Genomic DNA, 17594 nt, shown 5'->3' on the forward strand with positions numbered 1-17594 from the left:
GGCAATAGTGGTATTTAAATACTAAATCTAATAATCTAATACTATTCCAGCGGCTTACCCTCTTTTTCGCCTTTTTTTTTTTAATTCCAAGTTTTCTAAAATCATCTGGGAAGTAATAGATCATATTTAATTGTTCAGGCACTTATGCTGTGCTTTCGGAATTGCTTCTGATTTGTGGTCTGGCTCGAGTTAAGTATTATCCAACACTGGGTTTATTTCATCGGCCCTGTATCAAAGCTTCCTCACTTTAGCCAGAAATGGAAATAATGGCTTTAAGTTTCTCCTCCCTGTCAAGGAGCTAGTTAATAATGCAATTTGCCATAGTTTTTAGATGATTTTGTATGCTCTCTATAAAAGCTGGATATATAATCCTTTTATTTATTTATTTAAGCACAGGCACTCTCAACTTTTCCTGTACAGAGACAGAATCTTTTCTTCCCTAACTTTAGTTTCTTTTAGTTTTCCAAACTTATGATGCCTGCAAAGGCTAAACTGCCAGATTTTACCTACTCCTCCAATACCTGATGTCACTTTTCCTGGCATCTCTTCTCCAAAAAGCTTTTTGCAACCCACCACCAAGTGAGAAAAGAGTGAAGATACCAGCGATGGCCAAACGGTCTAACAGTTCTAAGACGATTAAAAACAAAACATTCCAAATGCAAAACGTATCAGAAAACCTCTTTTGTAGTATAAATCATAAAGACATGACAAACGCCCAGTGAGTAATCTGAGCTCTTGCCTAGCGTCAGCACTTTTAAAGCCCAAATGCAACCTTGATTTGTGGTATTCGTGTGCAAGGCCATGCAATCTGGTGCCCAGAGATCTTGAGTGCCGATTCTTGGCTCCCTCTGAGGGACCTTGAACAAATCACCTCAACATCCCAATTGCAGGAAATGGAGATAATTCCACAAACTATTTACCTTCTACCTTGACTCACAGGTTCTGGATGCCCAGAGAATGTGATGTGGATTAGAGACAGGGTCTATGGAAATGAAAAAGTATTACCTATAGATCACTATTACGTATGAGATTAATCCTCGTAACAGAATTCCACAGTTCAGGTTAAGTCCCGAACTTGAGTACTTAACATTCTTCTCTTAAACTAATCACTCAAAAAATGAAGGTTAAGAGTTCATGACTGCAGATTCAATCCATTTTTCCTATTTTAAACCTATATTTGACATTTAAAAAATTCTTCCTTACTTGCTAATACTTCTCAATCAAAACTACACAATACACACTTACACTAAAACAATGTTCTGATTTTCTATTTCATTTGTATACACTAAAAATAGTCATTCTTGTTGAAAGAATAAGTGTACTTAAGTTTATAAATGGCAAGGTTCCAAATCTTGTTTCAAAATACAGAATCTTAGGAATAAAAAGTAAATTAATGACAGAATACCGAACATATTTTTAAAAATAAATGGAGATTTGCACTACCAAGGGTATTTTCTTTTTGGTGGAACATGGCAGGATGATTCTAAATTTATATGCAGATACAACGGGCCAAAGATATCCAATCTACTCTTGAAAAATAGGATAAGATTTACTCCAGCCTTAGCATAAAGCTACCATAAATAACATGGTGTGTTAATGGAATTAAAGAGCGAACCCAGAAAGTAACAGACATATACAAATGCTTGATATGCGGAAGAGGGCACTGCAGTGCCAGGGCAGCGGCTGTGCAGGAGGGTCCGTCCTCAGTCACACAATTTCCAAATATAACCAAGGACATAATGGGAAAGGCAAAATTATAAAACATTTTTAACTAAAAAGATTTTATATTTTCATAATTTAAAATTTCTGGTCATAAAAAAAAAAAAACGAAAAATAATCCAGAGAGGGTAAGGATATTTACAAAAAATATAACCAAATAATGATTAGAATAAAGAATACATTCTACAAATCAATGAGAAAGACGGCTCACACATAACAGAAAGATGGAGGAAAGACTTAAATAGGCACTTTTTAAAAGAAATCCCATGGCCAAGAGACATATGAAGATGCTCTATGACATTCCCAATTAGGGAAAAGCAAAATAAAACCAGAATAAATGTCTACTATAAAAACATCACATTGGCTAAAACTAAAATCTGGCAATATCAAGTGTTGATGAACTAGAACTTTCATACATGGTGGATAGGGGTTGGTGGGAATATTCAGATATGCACACCTTATATTTCAACTCCTACAGAACTTTATGTGCACAGATGCTCACTGTAGCATGCTTGTAACAGCCAAAAACTGAAAATATCAGGTGACTACCACAGTAGAACAAAGTGGAATTAACAAATAAAACATCAAATAGCACTGAAATGAATAAACCGCACCTACACATGACTTGGAATTTTATAAGCAATGTTAAGTGAAAGACAACAGATACAACATACACTATAATTACACTTTTATAAGTCAAAAGTGAACAACAAACAAACCACATTATTACATACATACCAGTAAACCATTTTTTTAAAAGGAGTTATTACTTTAAAATCAGGATAGTAGTTACCTCTGGGGGGATGGGGGGGGGAAGAGACACACAGTAAGTTTCTGGAGAACTGGGAGTAGCTTTTTTGTATCTGGTTTGTGATTAGACAGCTGTTTGCTTTATCCATTCAACAGCACACCTGTTTTATGTACTTTTCTGTAGGTTATATTTCATAACATTTAAATGAGGGAGGAATTGTACTACTAATTATTAATGCTAACTAAAGCCATAATTATTAAAAAGTGTGGGGAAAACTAGAAGGCCCTCAAATAGGGCCAAGACACAAAAGACACATAGGAACGTTCTATGATAGCATTACAAATCAGTGGGGAAATAGTGGGTTATAACACCAAACCAAATGAACAACTACTGGCAAAAATTAAAGTTAAATGTCACCTCATACAATATCCCCAAATAAATTTAAATTAAAGAGAAAGTGAAATTTTTAAAACGTACTAGAGCCCTGGCCAGTTGGCTCAGTGGTAGAGCATTGGCCTGGCACGTGGAAGTCCTGTGTTCAATTTCCAACCGGCATACAGGAGAAGCGACCATCTGCTTCTCCACCGCCCCTACCCATGTCTCTCTCTCTCTTCCCCTCCCACAGCCATGACTCAAATGGTTCCAGCAAAGCTGGGTTAGGCCCAGAGGATGGCTCCATGGACTCACCTCAGGCGCTGGAATAGCTCAGTTGCCAAGCAATAGAACAGCAGCCCAGACAGGCAGAGTATCGCCTGGTAGTGGGCTTACCAGGTAGATCCTAGTTGGGGTGCACGTGGGAGTCTGTCTCTGCCTCCCTACCTCTCACTTAATTAAAAAAAAATGAAAGTAAAAAGTACCAGAAGAAAATAAGGATAAATATGTATCCATCTTTGGGGTAGGGAAGGCATGCTTAAGCACACCTGTAAAGGTAGAATCCTGAAGAGAACTTCTACACTGAAACACCATGAACTGTAGTATAAGGCAAATAACACACTAAATAACAAAAGATGGGCATCTTAATTCATAAAGAATTTATAATCCAGTAAAAATCACAAACTCTCCCAAGATTACAGTAAAGATATAAATACACAATGTCCCCCCAAAATGTATATAAGCTATCAATAAACATGAAAACATACTCAACCTTCATTAAATAATCAGAGAAATACAAATTTTAAAGGTAATCCTTTTCTGCAACTATTCAATTTGCAAAGATTTTAAATAGCAATTTTCAGTTCTAGGAGTGTGATACTTAGCTAGTGGGAATGTAAAAGGACACATCTTTGTGATGAATGGTATGTATAAAGCAGGGGTCTCAAACTCGCGGCCCACGGGCCGCATGCGGCCCGCCGAACAATTTTGTGCGGCCCGCAGACTAATCCACGAAGTTCAAAATATTTTGGATAAAATTAAGTAAGCCTAGGGGCCTACTTGTATTTGCCGAACGGCTGTGATCTTGCTCTGCGGCCCACATGCTGAGTTGAGTTTGAGACCCCTGGATAAAGATTCTCAAAACTTACCTTCATCCAGCAATTTCACTTCTAGAAAAGAATCTTCAGTAAATTAGTCATTTTGGTACAGATGTGATTCTCTTTTACGATGTTATCACATTGTTGTTTCATTATAATTATCAAATTGTTAAGTAAGTTGATTTTTATTTATTTATTTATTTATTTTAGAGAGAGGAGATACAGAGAGAGAAAGAGACAGAGAGAGGAAAGAGATAGAAAGAACAGAGGGAGGAGCAGGAAGCATCAACTCCCATATGTGCCTTGACCAGGCAAGCCTGGGGTTTCAAACCGGCGACCTCAGCGTTCCAGGTCAACGCTTTTACCCACTGCACCACCACAGGTCAGGCTAAGAAAGTTGATTTTAAAAATTACGGTGCATCCACTCATAAAATGAGATATCCTGCAACTATCTAAAATGCCAAAATTTTAACACAGAAAAATGTGTATATAGAGCAGACTGAGTTAATGTATGGTATGATTGCACTATTGAAAATATATATGTATAGCTATACATAGAAAAAAATACGTAAAAGTCCATATACCCAAATGTTCATAGCTCTCTGGGTAGTAGAATTACAGGGATTGTGTGATATGCATGTGAACCCTTCTACATTATCCAACATTCCAGAAATAACATGCATTATTTCATTCTATAACAAAAGAATATCAAATAATTTTATGTTGTAATTTATCATTAGTTTTAAAAACTAAAAATAATGGAACTGCTAGCTCAGTAGTTGTACACTTGCTTTTCTGAGGCGCTGGGAGATGGAGAGCGCCAGCTGCACCCCGAAGTGCACAATCGGGAACTGGGCCTTCCTCTCGCAGGCACATCTGACCTAAATGTACTTTCCATCAAATTACATACAGGAAGTCTCTTTTAAAGTTAAGTTAAATTTAACTAAGTACCAGTAAAAGATCACCATTAACATTCCAAAGTTTCTCTAATTAAAATTTTATTCTTGCTTTCAACACTGATTAAAGGTTCCAACATGTTAAGGATATCATTGATGTGTTAATTTCTCGGGAGACAAACATAATCCTTTAAGGTTACATAAACATGTATATATAGATTGAGGTTTCTTCAGCCTATGTATGCTTCTTTGGGGAAAAATATTGCATTAATTCAATTGTAGCATTAGAAAAAAACACTGGTTCTCTTATCAAACTGAACCTATCATCTGCTAAGAGTGATGAACTCAAGTCAGGGGAAGCATAAGAACAGCTACTCCCTTCACATTCATCAGTCATCTTAGACTTTCCTGTACTTCATGTTACTCTGGGCAATCTTGGTCATTTAGAAAGACTAGTCACCCTCCAGCATCCACTAAAAATATGTAGTCATACACAGTTTTCTACTGAGCAGGATGGCACCCCAACCCCCGCATTGTTCACAAGTCAACTGTACTCCTTATTCGTAATCAGAAAGATAACATTCTTCCGAGGGAAGACAGGAGGAAACAAACATTTAAGCATTTTTCTATGCACGTCTTTCCAGATATTTCACATCCAATACCTCAGTAACCCCATGCAAACATGCATAAAATTCTTTAGACTGCTCATTAAAAAGAGGGACTGTATCTTCCTGATTTATTTTAGGTGAGGCCTGGGACAACTAAATATTCCACTGAAAGACATGTAATAAATGCTACCTGATAGAGGTTAAGAAGAAGGAAAAAAAGCAGTTACCTGCTTTCATTTGGCTTAAAGAAAAAAAATGTGCTCTACAATATACTAAAATATCAGACAACACACAACATACTGAAAAACTTGAACATAATGTGGTTAAACACAATATTCAAATATTAAACTTTTCAAACACATGAGAGTTATCTTCTGAAAGATCAAGTTCGGCTATTCTTATAGCTACCTTCGTGTAACTTAATAAAATTCTTTCCCTTAACGTCTGACACTGATCTTGATACTTGTTAGAAAGTCTGATGTAAGGTAATGACATCTCAACAGGCAGAGAGTCAGGAGAGTGTCCCGATGCCCGGCTTCAGGATTCATCATCAGAGGACTGGCCGTCGTCTTCATCCCTTACTTCTCGGTATTTCCTTGAAGTCTCCCCTTCTGGATTATAGCTCTGCATTTTAATATTCAGTCTTTCAGCTAATTTTTGTGCTGCGAGCTTGGCCTGCAACTCCTTTAAAATAAAACATAAAGCAAAAAGTTATACTCACAGCTCTTCCCTACAATTTCCCAATGGGAGGGCATTTAAACAGAATCAGAAATGAAGGGACTTGTCACTTCACTTGGTGCCCTAGAGCAATACAATGAGACTGACAACTGCGCCCACCACAGATACAAGAAAATTGCTCTGAGAGCTACCAGCCTGCTAGGCTCGTAGTTACAGACCTCCACAAATAAGCAGTGCATAAAATGTATCCCACCTCCACCTGAGAAACGGAGTCATCAGCTTAGTACTATATCAGTTACAAACACAAATACATTTTTAAGTATGGGAACAGGCATGTGTATACAAATTCACAGAACTGAGCTACCAAATGTCAAGAATCACAATGCTGTGCTGACTCTCCCACCAACAATCATCTTTCCTAGATTAAATCACAGCTTCTAGGCTTATGAGTTACATTTCAATGCCACCATGAAAATTAAAAAATTAATATTGACTCTTATTCTCCAAATAAATTCCCATGGTAATTACTATGCAGGGAAAAGTCCAAGTCAATTCTAGACACTGGCAATGCGCTTACGTACGCCCAAGGGCCCTGCCACTAATGGAAGGCAGCGACACTGCTCATTTCTAGTTCAGCTCTTCACACTTCTCAAGCTTCCTCCCACACCCCTTGAACTTCTTTAGGTCTGTCCCCTCAGGACATGAATATCCTGGAAAGGTAGGACTAACGTGGGAGCTATTACTACTACAACTACTCTGCCAAGAAAGTCAGCTCCAAACTGAAGGGTGTAATTCAACCAATGTCTCAGGACAGGCATTTATAAGACCATACATACCAGCGGTAGTCAACCTGGTCCCTACCACCCACTAGTGGTAGTTCCAGCATTCATGGTAGGCGGTAGCGGAGCAACCAAAGTATAAATAAAAAGACAGATTTAACTATAAGTTGTTTTATAAAGATTTATTCTGCCAAACTTAGTGAAAATCTGACATAAAGTATTTGGTAATTATTATTATATGCTTTAACTTGCTGTAACTCTGCTTTATAAATTTTATAAAGTTACTTCCCTACTTTATAAATCACCATTACTGTGGAACCGGTGGGTGGTTAGAAAATTTTACTACTAACAGAGATACAAAAGTGGGCAGTAGGTATAAAAAGGTTGACTACCCCTGATATAGACCATTTAAAAAACAATTTCTTCATGCTATAGTTGTAAATAGACAATGATTTTAATGCACTAAGAGGAAGAAAAATGGCTTTAAAAAGAAGTGCCTTAAAAATGCCAATCCAGCCTGACCAGGCGGTGGCGCAGTGGAAAGAGCGTCGGACTGGGATGCAGAGGACCCAGGTTCAAGACCCTGAGGTCTCCAGCTTGAGCATGGGCTCATCTGGCTTGAGCAAAAAAAAAGCTCACCAGCTTGGACCCAAGGTCGCTGGCTCCAACAAGGGGCTACTCGGTCTGCTGAAGGCCCATGGTCAAGGCACATATGAGAAAGCAATCAATGAACAACTAAGGTGTTGCAACGCGCAATGAAAAACTAATGATTGATGCTTCTCATCTCTCTCTGTTCCTGTCTGTCTGTCCCTGTCTATCCCTCTCTCTGACTCACTCTCTGTCTCTGTAAAAAAAAAAAAAAAAAAAAAAGCCAATCCATGTCAACTCAAAAATTATGAAAAAAATTTTTATGAAAATCCAAGGCAGAACAGCAGCCTGGTTTTGTATTAACTGGTGCACAATGCCTGATTAAAATCTAACTAAGCAGTATTAGCAATTTAGGCTGCTGTTTTCCTGGAGGCTCAAATTATTACTAAGTATATTGAAGCCTTTCTTTTCTCACTATGGTTCTTACACGAATTTTCTCCTATCTCATTTCTATACACAAATTGTCAATATACATATACGTTTCAAGTTCTACTCAGAACATAAAAATCTTTGCAGACAGACACACTCTTGATTAAGGCACTACAGGTAGGAGATTCCTCCACAAGGGCTTCCAGATTCGGCTTTTAAGCTTAGTGTCCAATTGTGTGTTGGCGACACACCGTTCCCCACCCCTTATATGCTCTCCCTGTATTGCAAGAGATGAAAGACGGACCTCACGTTCCTGATTCTCTTTGCTGGGTTCTCAGTTCGAGTCCACCACTAAGAAGCTCTCGCATGGGTTTTACAAGGCAGAAGACACGAGAAATGACACCACTGCTACCCTAACAGTATGGGCTTTCAGGGCTGGTTGCAGCAGCCTCCTCTTATTTCCTGGCAAATACCAGATCAACATTGTAGGTAGCTGTGGTCACTTCCAGCTGCTTCTGCAGTTCTAGCAACTTCAAGATTGAAAACTAGAAGCACATATCCGAGAGCTAATGGCATTACCTGACCACATCTCTAGCAATGAATCCCTACTGTAAAATCCCCTGACCTACCTGAAGTAAATCTATTTATATAGGAAGCATCCAACATACAGACAGGGAACAATTAATACTCTTAAGTACCTCATAACTCTGTTTCTGCTGCTGCTGAAGTGCCAGAGATTCTTCTATGGAGAGCAGCTGTGTAGGCATGTGGTGAAGTGGGAGAAGCCGAGCCGCTGTGATGTCATCAAGGTGCTGCTTGTCCCTGCGCCGCCTCTCCTCCGAGGAAATAGGAGGCCCTCTTGTTTGCTGATGTCTATATGAACCATTCGGTCGCGAAGGTAACCTAGAGGAAAAATTGTTTATGCCATCTTTCTACAGACATACATTTATAACATGTGCACACACAAAAGTGGCCTTCAACCTTAGCTCTTTACCCTTCCTTATCTCTGCAAACCTTATACTTGAACTGAAGCTACCTTTTCATTTTTTTCATTCAAAAAACATTTGCAAAGGGGCTTACCATCCATTAATGGAAAATAACTATTTCAATGCAATTCAGGGCGTGGCAAAAGTAGGTTTACAGTTGAGTATGTGAGTTTATTACTTATTAATTATTGTATTATTTGCCATATGAACTATAAAGCTACTTTTGCCCCACTCCGTATAATACCACAGGTACCATGATTTACATCTATGCATGGTACACGGAAACATGAAGGAAACGGCCAGTTCTGAGGGCAACAGGGAGGCTGTCAGAGGAGTCCTGGAATAAGTGCTCGCCGTGTACACGAGGGGAGGAACCCCAGAACAGAGAATGAGGCACAGCACACAGGAGGTACACAAGGGAGAGGACAGAAAAGGCAGCCAGAGAAGCCTGGGAAGTAGGCTGGGTCAAGACCACAGTGAAGAACTCTAGTCTGTGTTACAGGCTGCAATCTGCATTTTACAAATGTCACTCTGGCAGCAGTGGAGACGATGGGCTGGTGAAGACTTAAGTCTAGAGGCTAGAACAGACCATAGTTACAGCCCTCCCTTAGAAGAGAGGATGAAGATAAGAATGATTAGCTATAAAGATCAAGGAAATAAGTTACATAGGTCATCATGGCTAGAAGATACGGAGATGAGAAAAAAGGAAGACACCTTGAGATAAAAAACGATGAAGTGACACTAACAACTTAGGGAATATGGGAGAAAGACAGCTGGGGAAGAATGAGTTCGACTCCGTATATGATAAACCTAAGATGCCATGACACCCCCATTTCATTGGTAACCGGCAGTATAAATCTGAAGTTCTAGAAAGACCTGCACTAGAGGGAGACAGGGGCAGCCTCCAGCATCAGGCAGGAGCTAGAACATGCAGAAGGCCAAGGGAAGAGCAGAAGAGGAGCCAAAGGACATCTTACCCCACTTTCCAACCCCCAAACCGCTGCTCATGTACCCTCAATCCCCATCAGCCTGTGACCTGCTGACCGCCAAGGCCCAGCCCTTCCTGGTCTGCTCTCCATGCACAGCTCTTTCCCCTGGACCCTTGGTAGCCCTCACCACTATTTCCTTCCTCACCTCCCACTTCCAACTAAATGACCATAACACAAAAGTGGGATCAGCGCCGTTCCTGCTGCATTTACTGACTAGATAATGCTTCCTGTTTTCTGTCTGCCTAGTAGTGAGGAAAGATACCTCTTTGCATACAAGGATAGAGGTTAGTCAAAAATTATTTTACTTCTAACAAAAAATATAACATAATCTGGGCTTCTAGATGAAAGTAAAATGTTTGGAGATTAAATTGGGGTAAGATTAAACTTTAAAGTCTCTATATAGCAGGCATCCCCAAACCCCCTGAGGCCATGTATCCAGCCCCCGCCGTACTTCCGGAAGGGGCACCTCTTTCATTGGTGGTCAGTGAGAGGAGCACTGTATGTGGCGGCCCTCCAATGGTCTGAGGGACAGTGAACTGGCCCCCTGTGTAAAAATTTTGGGGACCCCTGCTATATAGTAATAAAAAATGATTTTAGGTATTTTTAACTAGGTGATTTCAGTTATTCAAAGATAGAGAGTAATGGTTCAACTTTGTATGTGGCAATGTCACATCCTGGTAAATCTAGGCTGGTACCAGTTAAAACTCCCTGACTTGAATGTTGTATTTGCATACAAGTAATACTCTTTTCTCTTCAAAAGCTTTTCTTTCTCTGGAGATCTCAGAAACAAACTATGACAAGGAACTCAGAGGCAGGGTTACTTTGCCCCTCCTGCCCCAATCTGTTTTCAGTTTTTTAGACCCCTTCCTTCCCCCTGAAGTTGTCACACACTTTAATGTTCTTCCAAGTGTGTATGCCTTGGGTCCTCATCCAGACCCTAAATGCCCCAATGAGCAGATCTCTACTTCTGTGTCACCAGAGCACCCGCTGCTTACACCCAGCAAGCACACAACTAGATGCTGAGAAAGTCTTTCAGCTCCTGCAATTGCTTCTTCCTGAGATGACAGTCTAATCAAAGGAGGAGCCGTACACCAGAAAGATTCTGAGAAAAGTCGTAATAAACAGTTTATTATGAAATGTTGCCTAAATATCCTGGAATTTAATACTCCATCTGTTATTTAAAATCTTTTCAATTATTTTGCTAAAATATTAAAGTATTTTTCAACATTAATCCTCTGTCCAGCCAGGCTGGTTTTTCTGTTTCCACACATGCTCATTCCTGACTACAAGCAGTTCTCACACAAAGTCCACTGAACTAAAGCTTTCTCTCATTTTTTTGAGTCTAACAAATAACTATGTTCCAATGACAGGTCCGTTTCCAACAGTACTTACACATTGGTTTTAAATCTCCGCAGTGGGGGCACTGGGTTTTTGGCTCGCAAGTCTAGCACTTCCATGTAATGAGGCTTCCTCTGTGTCTCACTACGAAGGCCTGTCAAGTTCTCAGGCATGTTTTCTTCTGGGTGGTGTTCACTTGGGTCTGCAATTGTGATCCTTTGTAATCTATCAATAAACAGGTCGTTGGAGCTGCTAGAATTATCCTCTGCTTGACCCATCACACGAGGCTGAAGGAGACGCTCACTAGCTTCGGGCTCTCTAGCTTCAGGTGAGAAAGGTGTGCTGGCTCTGCTGCTGGAAGCTGGGCACTTGGTCACCGTGTCCCCGACCTCGGGAGCCTCTTCATCGCTTTTGTGAGAACATACAAGTCCCTGTTGTTGTAAGGTTGTTTTAGGTGATGTGATGTTATCTACAGAAGAAAAGCCAGGAACTAGTGATGAAGTATCAAGTATCTGGCCAGAATTCTGGGTCTTGCCTGTGTTCGCATCAACCGCAATTGGTTCTCGCTTTAGCTGACAGTCTAAACTAACAGGATGATACAGTTCACTTTTTCCTCTAACTTCTTCACGTTTTGCAATGGCAGCTTTCAGTTTGGCAACAGAATCTATGATCTTTTTACCGTTGTCGGGCAATCTGCAAATGAATTTTCTGTAAAAGGGGAAAGAACATGTCTACATTAGAGCTGAGTTTTTAAACTTGAGATAAAAAGACAACGCATCATCTTCAAAGAGAGAAAAACTTAACTTTAAGTTAAAAAATCTCACTTTCAACTGCCCTGATGCAGGAATGTAATTATCCAAAAACAAGGGGTTCCAAAGAATAATGAGTAAGCCTCATTTGTTTCGTCTAATTAGAATTTCAGCAAAGGAATTTTTTTTGTTGTTATTTTTCTGAAGTGAGAAGTGGGGAGGCAGAGAGACAGACTCCTGCATGCACCCGACCAGGATCCACCCGGCATGCCCACTAGGGGGTGATGCTCTTTGCCCATCTGGGGTATTGCTCCGTTGCAACCAGAGCCATTTCAGTTCCTGAGGTGGAAGCCATGGAGCCATCCTCAGTGCCCAGGCCAACTTTGCTCCAGTGGAGCCTTGGCTGCAGGAAGGGAAGAGAGAGATAGAGAGAAAGGAGAGGGGGATAGGTGGAGAAGCAAATGGGCACTTCTCCTGTGTGCCCTGGCTGGGAATCGAACCCGGGACTTCCACAACTGGGCAGATGCTCTACTGCTGAGCTAGCTGGCCAGGGCCAGCAAAAGTATTTTATGTATATAAAACTTATATAAGACATTCCCCAAATCAAGTTTTTAAAATATGATCTCCAAGAACTTCCTGGGGAAGGGTGGTAAATGGATCTGCAAGGCCAAAGTATTTTCATAATAATACTAAGACACTATTGGTCATTTTCACTCTCATTTTCTCACATGGGAACAGTGGAGTTTCCCAGAAGCCATAGGATATGTGATTATGGTTGCTCTGCTGACTAACAAAATGTTTGAGCTTATGTATTCTTGTGTTTTAAAGATTGCTCACTTGTAATTCCTAATACACTGAGAGATAGCAATAGCTACAACACATGAACAAGAGCTCTTTGGAATACTCAATAAGTCTCAAGAGTAGAAAGGGGTCCTGAGACCAAAAAGTTAACATATTTCCCCATGTATAAGATGTACCCTTTTCCAAAAAAATTGGGGTCTGAAAACTGGGTGCATCTTATACAGTGGTTGTAGATTTTTTTTAACTTGCATTTCCCACTTTTTCACGCAGATGAGGAGTTGTGTGAATTTTATGATGAATAAAACTTGAGTTCAATAACTTCATGTAATATTTTTTTTTTTTCAAATTTCGGGCCCCCAAAATAAGATGTGTCTTACACATGGGGAAATACAGTGATTGGCTGCTATAAATTCAAAACCAATTCTCACAAAGTCACAATACTTGCTTGTGTCTATGAAAAAGCCAAATGATCACTTATCCTTTTTGCTGAGTGACACAGTTCCTTTGATTCACCTTGCCATACAATACAGGTGGAGGGAAGGTTACATCTCAGGCCCTGTATTCCTTCTCTGACACTACATTCATTCCCACAACTTCCACCATTACCATCCTCTGCAGTTAAGATTCCTACCTTTTCCTAGCCGCCTTCTCTCTCTCCAGTCTCACAGCCACTTCCCCAGCTTTTAATTAGATAAAATTAACTGCCCCAACTCAGCACGCCCCAACTAAAATCAACCTCGGATCTATTCCCCTCCATTGCCCTGCTTTTATTTATGGTGCTCCATATGGGCTACAAACCTCAGCCATCTCTGTCAACTACCTATTCATCTTACTTCAAGCCTGATGTAGTTTCCCCAACTCCACAACTACTTTTCTAGTTCACTTTCTTACACCCTCCTCGTTGGGCGCCCCTGAAAATACGTATCCTCCTCCTGTCTTCTGCCTCTTGCTTCTTCAAAGCACCCTGCCCCAAGCCCATGAAGGCTTCCTTTAAAAACCGCGTTCATGGCTCTGGCCCTGTTGCTCAGTGGGTAGAGCGTGTCCAGCCATGGAGATAATGGCTTTCGCCCCAGGTCAGGGAACCTGGGAGAAGCAACCAGTGCGTCTACAACTAAATGGGGCAATCAAGAGGAACAACCAGTTGATGTTTTTTTCTCTCTCGCATCAATGGAAAAATTAAATAAAAATAAATCACGTTCATTATATCGTGCCCCTGCTAAATAAGTCCTACAACTAAAAAAAAAAAAAAGCAAAACTTTCTCTGCCTAATAAACCACACTTTAGAACAGGAACTAAAGATGAAACTAACAAGATGTTTGGGGCAGGACTTGGGGGAGGGGGTTCGGGACCAGATCCTCCCTTCAGGGACCCCACACAGTGACGAGGGACTAGAACCAGCCAGGAGCTAACGAAGAGCCGCCACGCGGCGCGGGTTCCGCACAAGCGCCGACCACGCCGGCGGCAGCGCCAGGCCAGGACGCGGTCGGCTGGCGGCTGCAGGCCGCGCGCTCGGCTGCGGGGCTGGGGCGCAGCTGACCGAGGCAAGGTCACCTTCCAGGGGCGGGAACGGGATTGGGGAAGGGCGAGGCGCGTCCCCAGGAGCCTGGCGGTGACTCGGCGGGACCCAAGCTTACTCGTTGCGCAAAAGTCTCGCCTGGCGCTTCAACATCTCCCGCAGCTCCGCCAAACTCCGCTGCCCCAAGTCCTCGGGAGCTGGGGGCTCGAAGCCGCGGGGCGGCGAGGACATTCTGCGGGGGCTGAGGCTGGCGAGGAGGCGGGCACTCGACTTCCTCGGCAGCCCCGGCTGCCAGAGCTGGATCCGCGGCTGGCGGAGACTCCGGGGCTCGAGCGGGAGTAGCCATTTTTCCGGAAGGACAGATCTTTTTCGAGCCGAATCGAACTTTATTGAAACACCGGAAACAAACACGGACGGGTGAAGGGCGTCCCTGGAGGAGCGGGCAGGGGCGGAAGTTGCGGGTGACGTCACGCCCCGGCTGGCGTGCGCTCGCAGTTTGACGTTTTGTGAGGCAGGGCTTCTCTTGGCGATTCAAAAGTATTTAATTAGTGTCGCCGTCACCCCCGACAATAGCGACAGCCCCTGCCATTGTAGAGTTTACGGAGTGGTGGAGGGAGCAAACATGAGTCCAGAAATAATAAAACAATACAATGGTAAGATTGGTGTGAGCACCAGGGAAGGTATTTGAGAAGTGAAATGTTAAGTCGGAACCGGGGTGATGAGTTAGCCATAGGTGAGTTGGAGAGTGCTGGACAGGGATTGGGAGGCCCAGGGCCGTGGTCTGGTGCTCCCTTGGCCAAGTGGAATCCTCAAGAGTTAGAAGTTGGAAGGATCCTTAAAGACCCTCCGCGTTCAGGAATGGAACTCGACAGGCATTTGGAGCCAGACTTTTATTCATTTGTGGCACTGCCTCAGGTATTGCAAGACATTTGGTGTTTGGCTTGAGAACCTCTCTAATGATTTCAGATTCTGCCTATAGAAAAACAAAGGCACAAAACCCAAAGTAAATATCCCCAGTGCACAAAATTAGTAACAGCACTAGCTTTCAAACTCAAATGCCCAGCCACTCTTCTACAAGACCAAGTTGAAAAACCCCTTCATTCATGCAGATTTCCAAATGTTTAAAATTGTTGAAAGCTTGTTTTAAGGCTGTTGAGAAGAGGAAGGCAGCGTAATAAACATCATACCCAGCTCTTACCCTTTCTTTATATACTGCTCACAAAAGTTAGGGGATATTTCAAAACGAATATGAAGCTATAAAATATCCCATAATTTTTGGGAGCAGTGTACATAGTTCAGCTACCAGAGCTGTGTCCCAAAGAATAGAAAGCATGCAGGAGTCACAATAAGTATCAGTTGGGAAGTTTGAATGCCCCCACAATTTCCAACACTGCTTCCCCCTTCTTTGATCCAGAAATTTAAGTTTTCTCAACCCTATGTAAGGTGCTACAGTAAACAGCAATTCCCCCCAATCAGACGGAAGCTGTAGATAAAATCTGAAACTATTCCAAGGGAGGACAGTTGAAGCCATTTCTGTGTCCTTCATTCTACTCCATTCTGATCAGATTAACTGATATATCAAAATTCTCCACATTGGCCCTGCTTTCAAGGACTTCAGTAACTTGCTGTAGCCCTAGCTAAATAATAAATACTTGAGAAAACCCTTGATTTACGGTAGTTGTCCCATGGCAAGCTACCCCCAAACCTCCCTCATCTTGTCCCCAGGCTGCAGCTGAAGGCCTTTATTTCTCCCACAAAAGCAAACCTCTTCTGATCCAGACCACAGGTGTCATCAATGCAAGGATGCCTTTCTGTCAGGCCCCAGAATTTAGCCCCCAGCTGTTTTCCTTTTATAAAAGGCTATCCTTTTCCCCTAGCCTAGTCCATTATAAATCTTAGCTCAAGTCTTATCTCCTCCCTAGATTATTTCACCGAAACTGCTCTCTTTTGAGCACAACTAGAGTGCTTAGTTGAGTTAGAACTTCACTCTGTGAAGCATATTATGCTTCTCCAATTGTGTTATGCATGGTGATTTCTTTATCTTTTCTAATAAAATTGTAGTCAGGGAATTTTGTAAGGGGGCGATGTTTGTACTTGTTATCTCCCCTAATGCATGTTGACTAAATCACACCTCTCACAATTTTTCTTTCTGCCTTTACCCCATATCACTCTTCCTCTTTTTTTTTTAAGTGAGAGGACGAGAGACAGTGAGACAGACTCCCACATGCACCCCAACCTGGATCCATCCCACAACCCCCGTCTGGGGCTGATGCTCAATTCAGCTGAGCTATCCTCAGTGCCTGAGGCCAGCCCTGGAACCAATCAAGCCACTGGCTGTGGGAGGAGAAGAGGGAGAAAAGGGAGAGAGGGAGGGAAGAGAAACAGATGGTTGCTTCTCTTGCGTGCCCTGACCGGGAATAGAACCTGGGACATCCATATGCCAGACTGAGGCTCTATCCACTGAGCCAACTGGCAAGGGCCTTCCTCTTCCTCTTAATGAAATTTTTCATTTGTATATACAAATCTTAAGCTTTTTATACTGCTCACAGAAATTAGGGGATATTTCAAAATGAATATGAAGTGATAAAAAAAGAAGCATTTGGTTTTATTAAACAACATCAGAAAAGCAAACGATAAGTCAAAGAAAGTTGTTTGATGCAAAACCAACTTTTATTTCATTGATGAAAATGCACTATACAAAAGACTGAAAGTACTGGAGTATCTGCACATCCCCTGACCTCCTAATTTCTGTGAGCAATGTCTGTAAGTATTAACCATAATTACTGTAAAGATTTTTTTGTGGTTTGGAGTAGAATCTTTTCCACAACCTAGCTTACAACGTCAAGATGTCACAATATCTGAATTCATAACAACACCCATATACAAACTTTTTAGTTCTATGCTTTGGATACACTATGAGGAATGAGAAGTTTTCTGCCACACTCAAACGTACATTCCATCAGTATAAGTGCCACATAGATTTAATCAAATGATGTGACAAGAAGTGGCTAAGAGGCTACCTTGATGGATTGGGTGATTGAGGTTGGCTTTTCTAAGGTCATTTATAAGCAGAGACCTGAATGACAGGAAGCAATTAGCCATGTGAAAATCTGACATAAAAGCATCCCAAGGAGAGAGAAGAGCAACTAAGAATCTGCAAAGAAAAAGAGCTAGCATGTTCAAATAAAAAGCAGGGCTAGATTTTGCAGGCCTCTGTAGACCAGGATATGAAGATTAAATTTTACACCAAGAGAAATGGGAAGCCACCTGTCATTGGCAGCCTCTAGGATGACCCCCA

General features: G+C 41.6%; 1 protein-coding gene across 1 annotated transcript; it reads right to left on the reverse strand.

Annotated features, from left to right (window-relative positions):
- Window positions 1–1818: 1818 nt before the first annotated feature.
- On the reverse strand, window positions 1819–14661 carry POLR2M (RNA polymerase II subunit M). Its single transcript, XM_066343581.1, has 4 exons — window positions 14415–14661; window positions 11285–11938; window positions 8616–8820; window positions 1819–6127 (listed from the first exon to the last, which is right to left on the reverse strand). Exons 1-4 carry the CDS (start codon window positions 14525–14527, stop codon window positions 5981–5983), a joined length of 1119 nt encoding a protein of 372 aa, XP_066199678.1. The 5' UTR covers window positions 14528–14661; the 3' UTR covers window positions 1819–5980.
- Between the last annotated feature and the right edge of the window lie 2933 nt (window positions 14662–17594).

Source organism: Saccopteryx leptura, chromosome 6, assembly GCF_036850995.1.
Source record: "Saccopteryx leptura isolate mSacLep1 chromosome 6, mSacLep1_pri_phased_curated, whole genome shotgun sequence".
NCBI classification, from domain to species: Eukaryota; Metazoa; Chordata; class Mammalia; order Chiroptera; family Emballonuridae; genus Saccopteryx; species Saccopteryx leptura.

What these genes read in the sequence shown, in the direction of transcription:
- POLR2M (XM_066343581.1), bottom strand. Translation starts at nt 14,527, where the DNA reads ATGTCCTCGCCGCCCCGCGGCTTCGAGCCCCCAGCTCCCGAGGACTTG. An exon ending in GCGAGACTTTTGCGCAACGA is followed by an intron (nt 11,939 to 14,414) that starts GTAAGCTTGGGT and finishes CCCCTTTTACAG; the next exon opens with AAAATTCATTTGCAGATTGC. An exon ending in CGGAGATTTAAAACCAATGT is followed by an intron (nt 8,821 to 11,284) that starts GTAAGTACTGTT and finishes TTTTTCCTCTAG; the next exon opens with GTTACCTTCGCGACCGAATG.